Source organism: Hypanus sabinus, chromosome 26, assembly GCF_030144855.1.
Source record: "Hypanus sabinus isolate sHypSab1 chromosome 26, sHypSab1.hap1, whole genome shotgun sequence".
Taxonomy (NCBI): domain Eukaryota; kingdom Metazoa; phylum Chordata; class Chondrichthyes; order Myliobatiformes; family Dasyatidae; genus Hypanus; species Hypanus sabinus.
Window position 1 is genome coordinate 13,598,922 of NC_082731.1, and position 17,794 is coordinate 13,616,715.

The window sequence follows — 17,794 nt, forward strand, 5'->3', positions numbered from 1 at the left end:
AAGCTAAAGTTAAATGTATCAGTATAACAAGGGAATTACAGAGGCATGAGGGAGGGGCTGACCGAAGTGGAATGGAAGGGGACACTGGCAGGGATGATGGCAGAGCAGCGATGGCTGGGGTTTCTGGAAGCTATTTGGAAGGCACAGGATTTGTACATCCCAAAGAGGATTCTAAAGGCGAGCTGACGCAACCGTGGCTGAAGCCATAACCAACATAAAACTCAGAGAGAGGGCATGAAATAGAGCAAAAACTAATGGGAAGCTTTTAAAAGCCAACAGAAGACAAATACAAAACTCAAAAATAGTGAAGAGATGGATTACGAAGTTTAGCTAGCCAATAATATTAAACGGGATACAAAAAGTTTCTTCGGATACATAAAAGGTAAAAGAGAGGTGACAACAGATATTGGGCCACTGGACGGTGATGCTGGAGAGGTAGTAATGGGGAGAAGGAAATTGTGGACAAACTGAATAAGTATTTTGCAACTGTCTTCACTTGAAAACAGCAGCAGTATGTTGGAATTTTGAGTGTTGGGGGCAGTGGTATGTAAAATTATCATTACTAGGGAGAAGTTTCTTGGGAAACTGGAAGGTCTGGAGGTAAATAAGTCACCTGGACCTGATGGACGACAACTCAGGGTTCTGAAAGAGGTGGTTGAAAAGATTGTGGAGGCATTCGTAATGATCTTTCAGGAATCACTAGATTCTGGAATGGTTCTGGAAGACTGGTAAATTGCAAATGTCACTCCACTCTTCAAGAAGGGAGAGAGGCAGAAGAAAGGAAATTGTAGGCCGGGTAGTCTGACCTCGGTGGTTGGGAAGATGTTGGAGTCGATTGTTAAGGATGTGGTTTTGAAGTACTTGATGGTATATGATAAAATAGGCTGAAACCATGATAAAATGGTTTTTCTAAGGGGAAATCTTGCCTGACAAATATGATGGAATTCTTTGAAGAAATAAGGTGGATGTTGTATATTTGGATTTTCAGAAGGCCTTTGACAAGCTGCTACACATGAGGTTGCTTAACAAGTTAAGACCCCATGGTATTACAGGGAAGATACGAACGTGGATAGAGCAATGGTTGATTGACAGGAGGCAAAGAGAGGGAATAAAGGGGGCGAATTCAAAAATCTGAGGTGCACAGGGACTTGGGGGTCCTTGTGCAGGATTCCCTGAAGGTTAGTTTGCAGCTTGAGTCAGTGGTGAGGGAGGCAAATGCAAGTTATTTCATGACGACTAGAATATAAAAGCAAGGATATAATATCCAGGCTTTATTAGGTACTGGCAAGGCCTCGCTAGGAGTATTGTGAGTCATTTTGGGCCCATTATCCAAGAAAGGATGTATTGATATTGGAGAGGGTCCGTAGGAGGTTCATGGGAATGATTCTGGGAATGAAAGGGTAGCCATATGATAGCCCTGGGCTATCTCACTGGAATACAGCTGAATGAGGAGGGACCTCATTGAAACCTATCAAATGTTGAAAGGCCTCGATAGAGTGGATGTGGAGAGGATGTTTCCTGTGGTGGGGGAGTCTAGCACAGCCTCAGAATAGAGGAACATCCATTGAGAACAGAGATGAGGAGGAATTTCTTTAGCCAGAGGGTGGCGAATCTGTGGAATTCATTGCCACAGGCGGCCGTGGAGGCCAGGTCATTGGGTAGATGTCCATAGATTCTTGATTAGTCAGGGCGAGAAGGGATATGGGAGGAAGGCAGGAGACTGGGACTGAAAGGGAAATAGATCAGCCAATGAAACGGCAGAGCAGACTGACCAAATGGCCTAACTCTGCTCCTATATCTTACGGTTTACGTATTTCACTGTAGTGCTGAACAAGACAAGTTTCACAATACAGTACACGTCAGTGACAATAACCCTGTCTGATCGTCCCAGAGTAATTCAGTATGGAAATGGACTCGTTACCATGCCAACCGTACTGCCCAATTAAGCCGGTCTGTATTTGGCCCATATCACCGTAAACCTTCCCTTCTCCAAATGACTTTTCAATGTATTGTATCCGCTGCAACCATAATCTCTGGCAGCTCATTCCATATACGCACCACCTATACAGGAAGACTTGTCCGTTTGGTCCCTTTTAATTCTTTCCCCTCTCCCCATAAACTGATGCCCTCTAGATTGTGTTTTCTTTTCCCTGGAGAAAAGACTGTGTGTGTTCCCCCTATTCTTGTTATTCGTGATCTTATACAGCTCAAGAAGGTCACCCCTCAGTCTCCTACATTTCCAAAAATAAAGTCCCAGCCAGCCCAACCACTTCCTATAACAGCCTAAGATAAAGAAGTAGAATTATCATTTGAACCATCGAGTCTGCTCCGCCATTTCACCATGGCTGATCCAATCTTCTTCTCAGCGCCAGTCTCCTGCCTTCTCTCCGTATCCTTTCCTGCCCTGACCATTCAAGAATCTGTCAACCTCTACCCAGTGATTTCTCCTCTACAACCACCTGTGGCCACGAATTCCACAGATTCACCACCCTCCGGCTGAAGAAATTCCTCCTCATCTCCATTCTAAATGGATGTCGCTCTATTCTGAGGCTGTGTCCTCTGGTCCTAGACTCCCCCATCGCAGGAAACATCCTCTCCACATCCACTCTATCTGTGCCCTCTGGTCCTAGACTCCACCACTATAGGAAACATCCTCTCCACATCCACTCTATCTGTGTCCTCTGGTCCTAGACTCCCCCACCACAGGAAACATCCACTCTATCTGTGTCCTCTGGTCCTAGACTCCCCCACCACAGGAAACATCCACTCCACATCCACTCTATCTGTGTCCTCTGGTCCTAGACTCCCCCACCATAGGAAACATCCTCTCCACATCCACTCTATCCGTGTCCTCTGGTCCTAGACTCCCCCACCATAGGAAACATCCTCTCCACATCCACTCAATCTGTGTCCTCTGGTCCTAGACTCCCCCGCCGCAGGAAACATCCTCTCCACATCTACTCTATCTGTGTTCTCTGGTCCTACACTCCCCCACCGCAGGAAACATCCTCTCCACATCCACTATATCTGTGTTCCTAGACTCCCCCATTATAGGAAACATCCTCTCCACATCCACTCTATCTGTGTCCTCTGGTCCCAGACTCCCCCACCATAGGATACACCCTCCACATCCACTATCTGTGTCCTCTGGTCCTGGGCACCCCCACCATAGGAAACATCCTCTCCACATCCACTCTATCTGTGTCCACTGGTCCTAGACTCCACCACTATAGGAAACATCCTCTCCACATCCACTCTATCTGTGTCCTCTGGTCCTAGACTCCCCCATCATAGGAAACACCCTCCACATCCACTCTATCTGTGTCCTCTGGTCCTGGACTCCCCCACTATAGGAAACATCCTCTCCACATCCACTCTATCTGTGTCGTCTGGTCCCAGACTCCCCCACTACAGGAAACATCCTCTCCACATCCACTCTATCTGTGTCCTCTGGTCCTAGACTCCCCCGCTATAGGAAACATCCTCTCCACATCCACTCTATCTGTGTCCTCTGGTCCCAGACTCCCCCACTATAGGAAACATCCTCTCCATATCCACTCTATCTGTGTCCTCTGGTCCCAGACTCCCCCACTATAGGAAACATCCTCTCCAGATCCACTCTATCTGTGTCCTCTGGTCCTAGACTCCCCCACCGCAGGAAACATCCACTCCACATTCACTCCATCAAGGCCTTTCAACATCCAGTCAAATGTTTCAATGAGGTCATTAATCTTCTGAATTCCAGTGAATACAGGCCCAGAGACATGAAACCTTTCAATCCCGGAACCATTTTCTTGAACCCTCTCCGGTGTCAGCACATCCATAAGGGGCCCAAACCTGCTCACAGTGCTCAAGTGTTGCTGCTTTATAAAGCCTCAACAGTGCATCCTTGCTTTTATATTGTAGTCCTCTCTAAGTGAATGCTAACATGCATTTGCCTTACTTCGCCCTGGAGTTAACGTTTTTCTAAAACACTACAGTGCAGAAACAGGCCCTTTGCCCATGTAGTCCGTGCCAAATTATTATGGTCCCTAGTCCCATCGATCTGAATCCAAACCACTTCCATCAATATAATCCTCTTATTTGATGGATACCATCAAAATTGGACCTTACGCAATTCAGAATCTCAGTTCAATATTGTGCGATGTCTGGCAATATCCTGGTCAATGCCTGGGTGAAGGGCTAACCTGACAGTCATGGGCCCAGAAAGTGGCTCACCAACTTTATGCGGGCCATCAGCATGGATTTCCAGCAGCTCCTGGAATCTACTCCCGGCCCGAGGGAAAATTTGCAGTGGCGAGTTTACCCCATGGAAGTGCACAACTGTGGACTGCGGGGGGAGAAACCCACATGGTCCCGGGGACAGCGTGCAAGCTCCGTACAGACAGTGGCAGTGCCATTGGCAATCACCGGCACCGACTGCGCTGAATTCTACACCACCTCTCTGCCCCGAAAATGACCCGATTAGAAGCTATGCCTGCTCGGTCGCGCCGCCTCGTAGTGACCGGTTTCCCGTTAGGTGGAGAAGGCAGGAGAACGAGGTTGAGGGGGATAATAAGTCAGCCATAATGGAATGGCAGCGCCGGCTCGACAGGGTGAGGGGTCTAATTCTGCTCCTGTGCCTTAAGCAGCCACGGGGAGAATAAGCAAACTGGACGCCGTCTGCCCCGGAGGCCGGGAGTCGCCGCTGCGGTATTTCAGGTGCTCGGCTCCTGAGGTGTTGACCTGATGCGGACAGGGGTGATGATTTGCCCTGATTGGGGACCCATGGCCTCAGAAGAACGAGATGAAATTATGCCACGTTTTAACTATATTTTGAGACACTGACCTGTAAGAGTGAAATAGGTACTGCGGCATCATCAAAGCCCTCCCGAATCAGAATCGGCTCATTATCGCCCACTCGTCACGGACCGTGTTCTGGCAGTAGTACAGAGCAAGACTTTTAAAAAAAATTACTGTGTTACACCAAACGTACATCGTGATCAGGAACTCTTAGTGCATTCAGGATTGGAGTTCCGTGTGGGGAGGAGTCACGAGGGCCCGTGCCCCCCACCCCCAGCAGGACTGCAGTTCCAGGCCTTTGGTTTGGGGTCTTCATCCACAGGGCCCTTATTCGTCGTCAGTCTGAGAGTCCTGGGGCCGAGCGGAAGCCGAAGTGCGGGTCTGTGAACCCGCAGGGGAAGGCGGAGAGGGATGTCCGCTGGGGGCTGAGGACTGTTTATGTGCGAGCGTGGGGTGGAAGGGAGACCGGGGGGAGGGAGTGCGGGTTATTGCGCCCTGTGTCGTTCTGTTGGGCAACGTTGGCGCCGGGATAGATTGCATTGGCCGTTAACGCGTTTCACTTCAATACTTTCCTGTACACGTGCTAAATAAATGAAACTGAAATCTCATGGCGGAGTAGCAGGACCTGTTCCCTGAAGCATTGACCGTGGGTCGTCAGGTTTCTGTGCCTCTTGCCTGATGCCAGCATTGGGAAAAGGGCATGCCCGGGGGATGAATCTTGCCTGATGCCAGCATTGGGAAGAGGGCATGCCCGGGGGATGAATCTTGCCTGATGCCAGCATTGGGAAGAGGGCATGCCCGGGGGATGAATCTTGCCTGATGCCAGCATTGGGAAGAGGGCATGCCCGGGGGATGAATCTTGCCTGATGCCAGCATTGGGAAGAGGGCATGCCCGGGGGATGAATCTTGCCTGATGCCAGCATTGGGAAGAGGGCATGCCCGGGGGATGAATCTTGCCTGATGCCAGCATAGGAAGAGGGCATGCCCGGGGGATGAATCTTGCCTGATGCCAGCATTGGGAAGAGGGCATGCCCGGGGGATGAATCTTGCCTGATGCCAGCATTGGGAAGAGGGCATGCCCGGGGGATGAATCTTGCCTGATGCCAGCATTGGGAAGAGGGCATGCCCGGGGGATGAATCTTGCCTGATGCCAGCATTGGGAAGAGGGCATGCCCGGGGGATGAATCTTGCCTGATGCCAGCATTGGGAAGAGGGCATGCCCGGGGGATGAATCTTGCCTGATGCCAGCATTGGGAAGAGGGCATGCCCGGGGGATGAATCTTGCCTGATGCCAGCATTGGGAAGAGGGCATGCCCGGGTGGCCGTGCCCAGTTCCTTTTCACCATGGATGTCCCGTCCGTATGCACTTCATCTCCCATCAAGAAGGGGGATTTCTCGACAAAAGACCCCACACACACACACATACACACAGTTTCCCTCCACCGCCACTCCCCCCGTCTGGCAAAACTAGTCCTCAACCTCAGCAATTTCTCCTTCGGCTCCTCCCACTTGCTCCAGACTCAAGGGCGGACGGGTGGGCTGCTCGACGCTGGCGCAGAGGCGGGGATGCTCGGGTGGGGGAACGGAGGGAAAGGGGGTGAGAGAGAGGGGCAGAGACGGGCCGAGGTCGCGGGGACAGGAGGTGGTGGAGGGGAAGCGACTGAAGAGGCTGGAGTTTTGGGAGGGGCTGAGGGGATGTTTCTGTGTGTGTGAGTGGGGGGTGGGGGTGGAAATAGTTGTGCTTTCCCCTAAGCGCCAGTTATTCCGATCACTCCTCGGCGCCCATTGTAACGCCCAGCCGGCACTGGAAGCCGGGGAAACAGTCGAGACCCATCGGTTCCGCTCCCTTCCCTCCCCAGTTGATCCCTCCGCCCTCTGGGGCTCCGTGACTGCCGACAGCAGGAGTCCGGCCAACCCAGCCGGGTTGCAGTGCCCACCCGCTTCCCCGGCGAAGGCGGCCTGAAGGATTGAGGGCATCGCAGCCGCCATTCTGCCTCGCAGACCAGAAGGCGGTCTGGATCTTCCCGGTTAGGTGTGCGGAAGCCGAAAGCTGCGGTCTCTTTTGCTGGGAATAACACAACCGGTGAGCGCAGAGTCTCTCTGGGACACTCATCCTGAAGACGGCAGAGTTGTGGAAGAGTTCAGAGTGAAGTCAGTCAGGTGAACAACTCTGGGGGTGTGGACTTAGTGTCCAGTCGGTACAAAGGGAACACGTCGTTCTGCGCCTAACTCTGGGATCTGATGTAAGTTCCTATCCGGTATTGGTTACCGGGGTTAGGCCGAGGCCGCGTGTGTGTCCTTGAGCAAGGCACTTCACCACACGTTGCTCTGTGACAACACCGAGGCCAAGCTGTATGGGTCCTAATGCCCTTCCCTTGGGCAACATCGGTGTTGTGGAGAGGGGAGACTTGCAGCTTGGGCAACTACCGGTCTCCCATACAACCCTGCCCAGGCCTGCGCCCTGGAAACTTCCCAAGGCCCAAATCCATGGCCTATCGAGAATAACGGGGGCCTGCACACTACACACACACTGGGGTTTAAGACATTATTTGTAAAATCTGGCAGTCACGTGATTCGACGCGCTGTCGTTACCGCTCTCAGCTCGGAGTGAAACACTTGTCGGTTTACACGCCAATGTGACCAGCGAGGTAATGACATGAGATTTCCAGATTGCCCTATCGCCCTCTCCACGGGCCCGACAACTACTTACTCACTCCGTATTTACTAGAGGGGGGGAGAGAGAGACCTTCCTCTCTCTCCTTAGTATTCCAGACTATCCGAGGCCATTCCCACTCGTTGATATTCCATCCTCCCTGGCCAATGATTAAGAACGTATTGTCAGGTGACTTGTGGGAGTTACATTAATTGCTGTGGTTCCCACATCCCGAAGTATTGGCTGTAAAGTTCTGTGGGGTGTCCTGAGATTGTGGAGGCCGCTTTGTATCCTGCAAATCTTCCTCTTTATCTGGTAGCAGGCCCTTTCGCCGCGACTCTGCGCCTCGCCCCTTTCCCGGTCTCCGTTAAGCTCACTAGTTCCGGGCCCCAGTCCCGTTCTCGATCCCGGCTCGTAACCCTGATCCCTGCCTCCGTAATATTACAGAGCGGGGGGGGGGGGAGAGCACGGCGCGGGGAAAGCGCAACAAGAGCAGGCGAGTCAGCTCCTTCCTCAAGCCTGAACGAAAGTTCACGGGCCCAGTCCCCTCTCCCGTGGCGCCCGACTCTGCCGTCTTTCAAAACAAGGTAAGTGACTCGGCCTCCGGAATCACCTGGTACCGAGAGTTCCAGAAATTCAGCGCCCCGAGTTTTAGACCACTCCTCTCCCGCCGCTCTTATCCTGCATACCCGTCAGGGTTAAATATATTTCAATTAAATCATCTCTCATTCTTCTAAAGCATACCTTCTTTCAGTCATTTCCGACTGGGATCATCTCCATATCCCAGGAATTAACCAACTGAACCTTTTCTGGGATATCCCTAATGGTCCTAAAATGCTTTGTTAGATACTCCCCGTTCCCAATAAAGTGGCACCGAGTGCCTCCGGTTCGGTCCGGAGACGCTCTTATGCGCACCTCCGTTCCCCGCGTTACTGTCTCCCTGTCAGCCACTCTCCTCTCACCTCTCTCACCCACAGAGCTGCCGCTACCTGGATATTTTCTGTTTCTCACACCTTTCGCTGTCGTCTCTGCAGATTGTTGTGCGTGTAAATCCCAGCAGATCAGCAGTTTCAGAGATACTCAGACCACCTCGTCTGGCGCCAACAATCATCCCACAGTCAGGGTCTGTTAAATCACTTTTCTTCCCCCATTCTGATGTTTGGTCTGAACCTCTTGACCATGTCTGCATAGAACACAGAACAGTACAGGCCCTTCGGCCCACAATGTTGTGCCGACCCTTAAACCCTGCCTCCCATATAACCCCCCACCTTAAATTCCTCCATATGCTTGTATAGTAGTTTCTTAAATTTCACTAGTGTATCTGCCTCCACCACTGACTCAGGCAGTGCATTCCACACACCAACCACTCTCTGAGTGAAAAACCTTCCTCTAATATCCCCCTTGAACTTCCCTCCCCTTACCTTAAAGCCATGTCCTGTACTGAGCAGTGGTGCCCTGGGGAAGAGGCGCTGGCTGTCCACTCTGTCTATTCCTCTTAAAATCTTGCATACCTCAATCGTGTCTCCTCTCATCCTCCTTCTCTCCAGAGAGTAAAGCCCTAGCTCCCTTAATCACTGATCATAATCCATACTCTCTAAACCAGGCAGCATCCCGGTAAATCTCCTCCGTACCCTTTCCAATGCTTCCACATCCTTCCTATAGCTTGTATACATTGAATTGCAGCCACATGATTGGCTGGCTTGATATTTGCATTAAGGAGCAGGTGTACAGGTGTGATAAAGTGGCGAATAGGTGTTTACACCTCTTGACTCTCATCCCTCCCCCCACAATCTATAGGCGAGCAGCGCTCCGTGTGGGTGACACCGTCTGACGGTAGCTGTAGCAGTAGTGACACCGTCTGGTGTTCACCGTTGCCTGCCCCCTGTATAACTGCACTACCCGTGAACACTGGTGCACACGGCTGGGGTTGGGGGTGGGGTGGGGGGGGGGGGCTTTACCTGGTTACATTGCCTCGGCAGGGCCTGTTCACTGCGCGCATCTCTTCCCCTGGACTGAATCGGTCTCCGTTCGTGCTTCTGCGCCACTCCTGCCCCGCGCGTCGTGTCTGACCTTGTTCCCTCTGAGCAGAGACGCGATAAACCCCTCACTCTGAGCTCGGGCCTCGCACCAAATCAGAGCAGACTCCCCCCTCCCTAGTCAATGCTCCCGTGTCGGAAGTGCCACCAGTGCGTGTGAAAACTTCACTTTATTCACCAAGTACGTTCACATGTATTAGGAATCTGCTGCGGTGTGTTGATGCGACACGCAACAAAAAAACAACATTCAACATTTACAGAGAGTAAAAAACTATCTGAAAATAAAGTTACAAGCACGGATTTGAGATGAAATGTGCGTAAACACACAAATAGCAGCGTGTATTGACAATGTAAACAGCAATTTAATGTGTTAACACTACATTCCAGTGACTGAGGTAATGTGGAAGGAGGCAACTGGAATGGTCGATCAGATTAATTACCGGGGGGTGGGGAGAGACACTCTTTCCTGTTTTGTTTTAATAGCCCTTTAACACTTCCCAGGAGGGGACTTCTGGGAAAAGCAGTTTGCAGGGTGGGTCGCGTCTGCAGTGATTTTCTCGTCCACTTCTTTGTCCTGGACCGTACACGCCCTGACACTTAGTTCGCTGTGGTTCCTGTATTCTGCGAGAGGGTTCTGCTCCAAAGCAGATGCGAGGACGCTGTCTGTGAGGCCGGTGTGGAATTGCACGTTCTGGGAAAGACGGGATTTGCGGCACATCCCCAGCTGAGCCCTTTCGAGTGTACTTTTATGAGTGGCGTTGAACGCGGGCTGGGAGAAAAGAGTTTAACTCGCCTCTGACGCCGGAGACCCCCAGTAACGGGGATTATCTGGCATCAGATGCCGTCCTTCCCTGGCGGGGATTCCGGGGAAATCTCTCCCCTTGGGCCACCATGCGGACAATCACCGATACCTGGAAGCTGGCGCCCGATGAACGGCAGAATGATCCCGCGGGTGAGCTGGAAGGAGGCCGGCGTGGAGCAGACACGCTAGGCGGAGAGGACATCTTCTCCCGGGTGTACCTATAGCTGTGTGGAACTAAGTTTCAGATTCTCACAGATATAGGGGCTTGAGAGACGGGTGTTTCAAACCAAACCGCTTTATTAGTCTGTAAGTCCGAGCCGAATCGACAGCGGGGGTGGAACGCCCTGGGGTTAAAGGACCGTGTGAGTGATGGGGCGGGAGGAATGGGGCTTTATTTTGCTGCTGTTGTTTTGTTGTCTGTTTTGTTCTGACGAGCTACGTTGGCCCTGGCGGGCTGCCCCCCGCGCGTTCTTGACCCGCAACCATCCAGGAGTCAGTTGTTAACACAAAGGACGCGTCACGGAATGTTTTAACGCAAACTGGTATCTTAGTCTTGAACCCATTTAGCTCCGGTTCAGTCATAGGAGTCACTCACGTCGGCAGAGCTGTGCCCCGTGTCGCCTTTCCGCCCAGGGTCTGTCTTCAGGCTGGCTGGCGTCTCGGCGGCTGCGGCGCGTACAAATTCCACATCTGTTCCAGTTGCTCGTTGTCTCGGGACCCTGGCTGACCAGCAAATCCGACACGGCACCCGGAGCAGGCGATTGTCCTCTCCCCAGCACAAAACAGCCTCCAGGTGAGCCAGCGAGGCAGATGAACAAGTGAATCCTGTCCGGCATGCAGAGCAGCCGAACGGCCTTCCGCTGGTAGGAACTCGGCGGCGGGTCGACAGGTGAAGAGTCGGTGAACTCCCTCCCGCAGTCAGACCAGGTGATGGGGCTCTAGCCGGCATGAACTCTCTGGTGCCTCAATAAGGCCGATGATTCGGTGAATCCCTTGCCACATTGGAAGCAGGTGAAGAGCCTGTCTCCTGTGTGCATCCGCTGGTGGATCACCAGGCTGTAGGACTGAGTGAAGCCCTTCCCACAGTCAGGGCAGCTGAACGGCCTCTCTCCCGTGTGCATTCGCTGGTGGATCACCAGGCCGTACGACTGAGTGAATCCCTTCCCACAGACAGGGCAGCTGAACGGCCTCTCTCCGGTGTGAACCCGATAGTGTGTGACCAGGCTGGACGACTGGGTGAATCCCTTCCCGCACTCGGAACAGACGAACGGCTTCTCGCCCGTGTGGACTCGCCGGTGGGTCACCAAACTGGACGATCGGCTGAATCCCTTCCCGCACTCGGAGCAAGTGAAAGGTCTTTCTCCGGTGTGAACGCGCTGGTGTCTCAGTAAGATGGAAGACTCGGTGAATCCTTTCCCACATTCGGAGCAGGTGAACGGCCTTTGCCCCGTGTGAATCCGCTGATGCCTCATCAAATCGTTGGGCCGTTTGTAGTTTCTCCCGCAGTCGGGACACTGTCGAAGGCTCATTGTAGCGGGCACCGGACACTGATCGGCGTCCCAGACACACAGCGGCCTCTGAGAGTTCGGCGGCGGGTCGAAGCTGAGCCTCGGATCGCGGATTAAGTCAATGCCGAGGCTGAATATTGTCAAGGGCCCGAGAAGCAGTCCCCGGCTGGGGCAAAATCGGTGCGAGTTTCAGCCACCCAGCGCGCCGCCGCATCCCGGCTCCCCCCACCCGCCCGGGGCCGGGACTCTCCAGCTCTCTGCGGACCGATTTGGAGCCAGAATGCACTGCGAGCCGCAGCCGGTGTTTGCGCGCTTGGAGGAGCACGGCACATAGAGCGGTTTCTGGTGCGCGAGGATTGTGGGTGATCGGGTGTCCATTGATCCCGCTGCGAGCCGCGAGTTCTGCTCGCCGTGCATCGCTCGAGTTTGAAAACAGACGGTCTGATTCAGTTCGCAGGGTTGTTCAAACGATCTTGCAATATACTCAAGGGATTGAAACAGGAAAGACTGAACTCGGTCAAGCGCATGGTTTCGCCGACAATGTAACTTAATTTGGTCAGATTGACACTTTTGTTTGGAAATGTGAATTTTTGGGATCAGGCTGTGCTGTCTCCCAATCCCAGAGACATAGTTCAAATCCGACGTCCGCTGGTGTGTGTGTGTGTGTGTGTGTGTGTGTGTGTGTGTGTGTGTGTGTGTGTGTGTGTGTGTGTGTGTGTGTGTGTGTGTGTGTGTGTGTGTGACGTTCGCAAGGTTCTTCCTGTGACCACGTGGGAGTGGGATTTCTCCTCTCAGACCCTATGGATGGACATGTCAGAATAGGAAATAAAAGTCGAGTTAAAATAGATAGCCGCCGGGAAGTACTGCCTTTCGCGGCAAGCAGAGTGAAGCTTTTCGACAACGCGTCCTAGTCACACAGGGAATGGATGTGGCAAGGACTTCATTGTCCCTCATGGGGAGGGGAACAGTTCCCAGTCGTGTTCTTTTCTCCCTTAAAAGACAATGGCAAAACTGGTGTTTTTATTATCGGTAAGCACGGGGTCGCGTTTGGGAAGCGAGAGGAAATCCTTGGGGTCACAGGGAATAAGGTTAACGATTAGCTTTATTTGTCACGTAATACATCCAAACACAGTGAAACTTGCCGCTCCCAGGACTGATGTTAATTAGGACAGGCCAAGAAATTTAAAGTTCTCACCCCCAATCCCCTAATGAGCACTGGCTCAAGGGCCACCCGATTTCTTGCTCCGGTAGTCAATAATCAGCTCTTTGGTTCTCAAGGCGTTAAGTGAGAGGCCGTTCCAATCTTCCTCCTTCATGCTGATTAGTCGCCACATCTTACGCTAACCGCTCCGCTACCAGGCTGCCCTCAGTCTCCACGGGAACAACAGCTGAGGCCAGGATTGTGAAGGGCATCAGTGAACCCATTGTTCCTGCCTGGTCTTTCATCTTGCATCATCGGGACTTTGGTGGTGCCATCAATTTGAGTTAGGGGTCACCAAGGAATCTAACAGGCTTCTGGCGGAGAGCATCCAGGAACCGGCCGGTTTAAGGGAAGGAGCTGTTATTGAACTCGGCGGTGGCAGCTGCGAAAAGATGGCCCGGCCCGGGTGGTGAGAGTCTTTGGATGTTGTTATCGTCTTCGTCCAGACCTTCTTTGCAAAAGCAATGTGCACAAAGAGGTGGAGGGACATCTCATATCCATCATGACCAGCTCAAGCGTGGCGCCGTCGGTGCTGGCAGCTCCTCTCACTACCAGTTCCGGCGGTGAAACATTCTGCTAAATGATTTTGACCATCCCACAAGACCCATTGCGTCTCTTCTTTCAACGGGAGGCTCGCGTGGCTTCAGCCAAGGTGACAAACTCCCTCTTGTGAAGGACAAAGTGGGCTCACGTTATCTCGGCGCCGGCCCGAAAATCCAGCCTGGGATGGTGACGCTGGAGGCGTGACGACATTTGCGGGCTGCCCCCAGCGCAACCTATCTGATTTGATTCGTGTGTAATTGCCTTATGCTATATTTAAGCCATTGGCAGAACCCTCCAGCTTCACCGATAACTGGCAGAGAGGATAAGACGGAATGAATGTGCATGAGAATGGGATGGTTGATGAGGGGAGGAGGGGTCTGCCTCTCTATAATATATTGCTTTGTATTTGCTCTGCTATTCAGCACAAAACTGTTTCCGTTTCCCTGATGACTTCAAATCCATTTGCCTTACCAAGGTGCAATACACGACTGATGCACCATCAATAACTCTCGGAGACGTGAGGCGAGATATAGGCTTTTATTGGCTGGAGGAAAGAACAAGAAGCAATTGACCACCACACTACAACCTGGAGACTGAGGCCGGGGCGGTGTCTCCAATCGCCTTTATACCGGGGTCCGTGGGAGGAGCCACAGGAGCAGTCAGCAGGGGGCGTGTCCAGACAGGTATATATTGTTCACCACAGGGAGACAGTGTGGGAGGAGCCACGGTCAGTGGGAGGAGCCACAGGGGCAGTCAGCAGGGGGGTGTCCAGACAGGTATATGTAGTTCACCACAGGGAGACAGTGTGGGAGGAGCCACGGTCAGTGGGAGGAGCCACAGGGGCAGTCAGCAGGGGGCGTGTCCAGACAGGCATATGTAGTTCACCACAGGGAGACAGTGTGGGAGGAGCCACGGTCTGTGGGAGGAGCCACAGGGGCAGTCAGCAGGGGGCGTGTCCAGACAGGTATATGTAGTTCACCACAGGGAGACAGAGTGGGAGGAGCCACAGGGGCAGTCAGCAGGGGGCGTGTCCAGACAGGTATATGTAGTTCACCACAGGGAGACAGTGTGGGAGGAGCCACAGTCAGTGGGAGGAGTCACAGGAGCAGTCAGCAGGGGGCGTGTCCAGACAGGTATATGTAGTTCACCACAGGGAGACAGTGTGGGAGGAGCCACGGTCTGTGGGAGGAGTCACAGGAGCAGTCAGCAGGGGGCGTGTCCAGACAGGTATATGTAGTTCACCACAGGGAGACAGTGTGGGAGGAGCCACGGTCAGTGGGAGGAGCCACAGGGGCAGTCAGCAGGGGGGCGTGTCCAGACAGGTATATGTAGTTCACCACATAGAGACAGTGTGGGAGGAGCCACAGGGGCAGTCAGCAGGGGGCGTGTCCAGACAGGTATATGTAGTTCACCACAGGGAGACAGTGTGGGAGGAGCCACGGTAAGTGGGAGGGGCCACAGGAGCAGTCAGCAGGGGGCGTGTCCAGACAGGTATATGTAGTTCACCACAACTACATCTGGAGTATTTCATATAGTTCTGGTCGCCTCACTACAGGAAGGATGTTGGGACTTTGGAGAGAGAACAGAAGCGGTTCACCAGGATGTCGCCTGGTTTAGAGGGCGTGTGCTATCACGAGAGGCTGGGTAAACTCGGACTGTTCTCTTTGGCATGGCGGAGGCTGAGGGGAGATCTGATAGAGGTTTACCTTGAGTATTGTACACAGTTTGGGGATCCTTATCTTAGAAGAGATGTGCTGGCATTGGAGAAGGTCCAGAGGAGATTCACAATGATTATTCCAGGAATTAAAAGGTTATCATACGCTGAATGTTTTGATGGCTCTGGGTCTGTACTCATTGGAATTTAGAAGGATGAGGGGGGATTGCATTGAAACTTTTCGAGTGTTGAAAGGACTGGACAAAGTAGATGTGGAAAGGATGTTTCCCATGGTGGGGGAGTCCAAGACTAGAGAGAGAGGGGTGCCCTTTCAAAACAGAGATGCGGAGAAATCTCTTTAGCCAAAGGGTGGTGGATTTGTGGAATTACTTGCCACAGGCAGTTGTGAAGGCCAGGTCGTTGGGTGTACTTAAGGCAGAGGTTGACAGGTTTTTGATTGGACAGGGCATCAAAGGTTATGGGCAGAAGGTCAGGAACTGGGGTTAAGGAGGAGAGAAAAAAAGGATCAGCCATGATTAAATGGTGGAGCAGACCCGATGGGCCAAATGGCCTAATTCTGCTCCTATGTCTTATGGTCTTTACAAGATTATGAGAGGCATAGAGTAGAGAGGGAATAATTGTTTCCCAGTGTAGGAATGTCTGATACCAGAGGTTATCGGACATTGAAGGTGAGAAGGGGTGGGTTCAAGGGGGATGTAAAGGGTAATTTTTTTTAATCAGAGAGTAGTGTATGTCTGGAATACGCTGCCTGGTGTGGAGGTAGAGGTAAAAATATCATTGGATTTTAAAGACGTTTAAATAGATACATGAACATGAGGGAAATCGGGGCTATGGATATAGTGTAGGTGGGTAGACCTCAAACGGACATCAAGTCTGCTTTGTCATTCCACCATGATTTATTAACCCTCTCAACCCCTTGGTTTCCACCGCCATCTGTGACAACAAATTCCACAGATCCACCACCCTCACCTCCGTTATAAAGGGACATCCTTCTATACTGAGGGTGTTCCCTCACTATAGGAAACATAATGTCCAAGTTCACTCTATCTAGCCTTTTAAATATTCGATAGGTTTGAATGAGATCCTGCACCCCTCGGCCTCTCAAGCTTCTAAACTCCAACAGTTACAGGCCCAGAGTCATCTTGTACATTGTGAGGTCAAGAATCTACCTTATCGTACTAGGGCACCACTCAGTAGTCTTATAACAGCAGGGTGGAAGTTGTCCTTGAGTCTGATGGTATCTACTTTCAGACTTTTGTATACTGTGCTGAATGAGAGAGGGAGAAGAGAGAATGACTGGGGGTAGGGTTTCTAATTACCTTGGCTGCTTTGCTGAGCCAGAGGTGTGGACAGAATTTGGGGAGGGGAGGCTGTTTTCCATGATGAAAGCAAGGTCACTGGTGAAGCGGCTGCAGATGTTTGGGTCCAGAACACTGCTCCACAGAACTTCCAGTCATGTTCCTGGGGGCTGAGAAATGACAGGGTATCTGGCCAAATACTGAAAACCTGTGCTGATAAACTGGCTAGTGTTCACTCATCTATTTAAGCTCTCACTTCAACAGTCTGAGGAACCATCTGCTTCAAGCAGGCTTCACTTATACCTTGGTAACTTGCCTGAATGACTATCTTCCAGTAGCACTTACATCCACAGTGAAGTACTTTGAGAAGTTGGTGATGGAACTTCTGCCTGAGGAGCAACTTGGATCTGCTCCAATTTGCCTACTGTCACAACAGGTCCACAGCAGATGCCATATCATTAGACCATAAGACTTATGAGCAGAATTAGGCCATTCAACCCATCAAGTAAACTTTAACACCCTGGCTAATCAAGGACCTGCTTCAACTTCCCAACACTGCTTTCTATCTGCCCATTCTCCTAATCTAAGTCCCTCTGCAGATTCCTTGCCCCTCCAGCTAACATCCACAAACTTGCCCACAAAGTGATCAATTCCATCATCCAAACTATTGACATACAACAAAAAAAAACACCAATCTCTGTGGAGCACCACAGGTCACCAGCAGCCAACTAGAAAAGACCCCTTTATTCCCAGTCTGTGCTCCTTCCAGTCAGCCAATGCTCTGTCTGTGCCAGCATCTTTCATGCAATACCATTGGCTCTGACCCTGTCAAGCAGCCTCATGCATGACATATTGTCAAAGACCTTCTGGAATTCCAAGCATACAACATCCACTGACTTTCCTTTGTCTATCCTGTCTGTTATATCCTCAATGAATTCCAACAGATTTATCAGGGAAGATTTTCCCTTGAGGAAACCATGCGGACTTTGGCCTATTTTCTCACGTACCTTTGACAACCCTGAAATCTCATCCTTAATCATGGACTCCAATGTCTTCTATACCACTGAATTCAGGCTAACTAGCCTCTAATTTCATTCCTTCTGCCACCCTCCCTTCTTAAAGAATTGAATGACAGCTCCAATCATCTGGAACAATTCCAGATTCTAGTGATTCTTGAAAGATCATTGCTAAAGCCTCCAGAATGTCTTCAGCCACCTGAGGTGTAGATAATCTAGTCCGGGTGACTTATCTATCTTCAGACTTTTCAGCTTCCCAAGCACCTTCTCCCTAGTAATA

The 17,794-nt window shown here is 51.7% G+C and overlaps 2 protein-coding genes across 3 annotated transcripts in view; one reads left to right on the forward strand and one right to left on the reverse strand.

The window, feature by feature from the left end:
* LOC132381623 (zinc finger protein 239-like) overlaps positions 1-5,414 on the forward strand; it is a 176,554-nt gene extending 171,140 nt beyond the window's left edge. For both annotated transcript variants that reach the window (XM_059951153.1, XM_059951154.1), the window contains exon 3: positions 4,632-5,414. The gene's annotated coding sequence lies outside the window, so the exon portion shown is untranslated. The remainder of the gene's footprint in view (positions 1-4,631) is intronic.
* Positions 5,415-9,625: 4,211 nt separating this feature from the next.
* The window catches only part of LOC132381580 (zinc finger protein 585A-like), a 42,676-nt gene continuing 34,507 nt past the window's right edge, over positions 9,626-17,794 (reverse strand). The window contains exon 6 of the mRNA XM_059951075.1: positions 9,626-11,970. Within this exon, the coding sequence (XP_059807058.1) occupies positions 11,212-11,970 (759 nt within the window). The 3' untranslated portion in view covers positions 9,626-11,211. The remainder of the gene's footprint in view (positions 11,971-17,794) is intronic.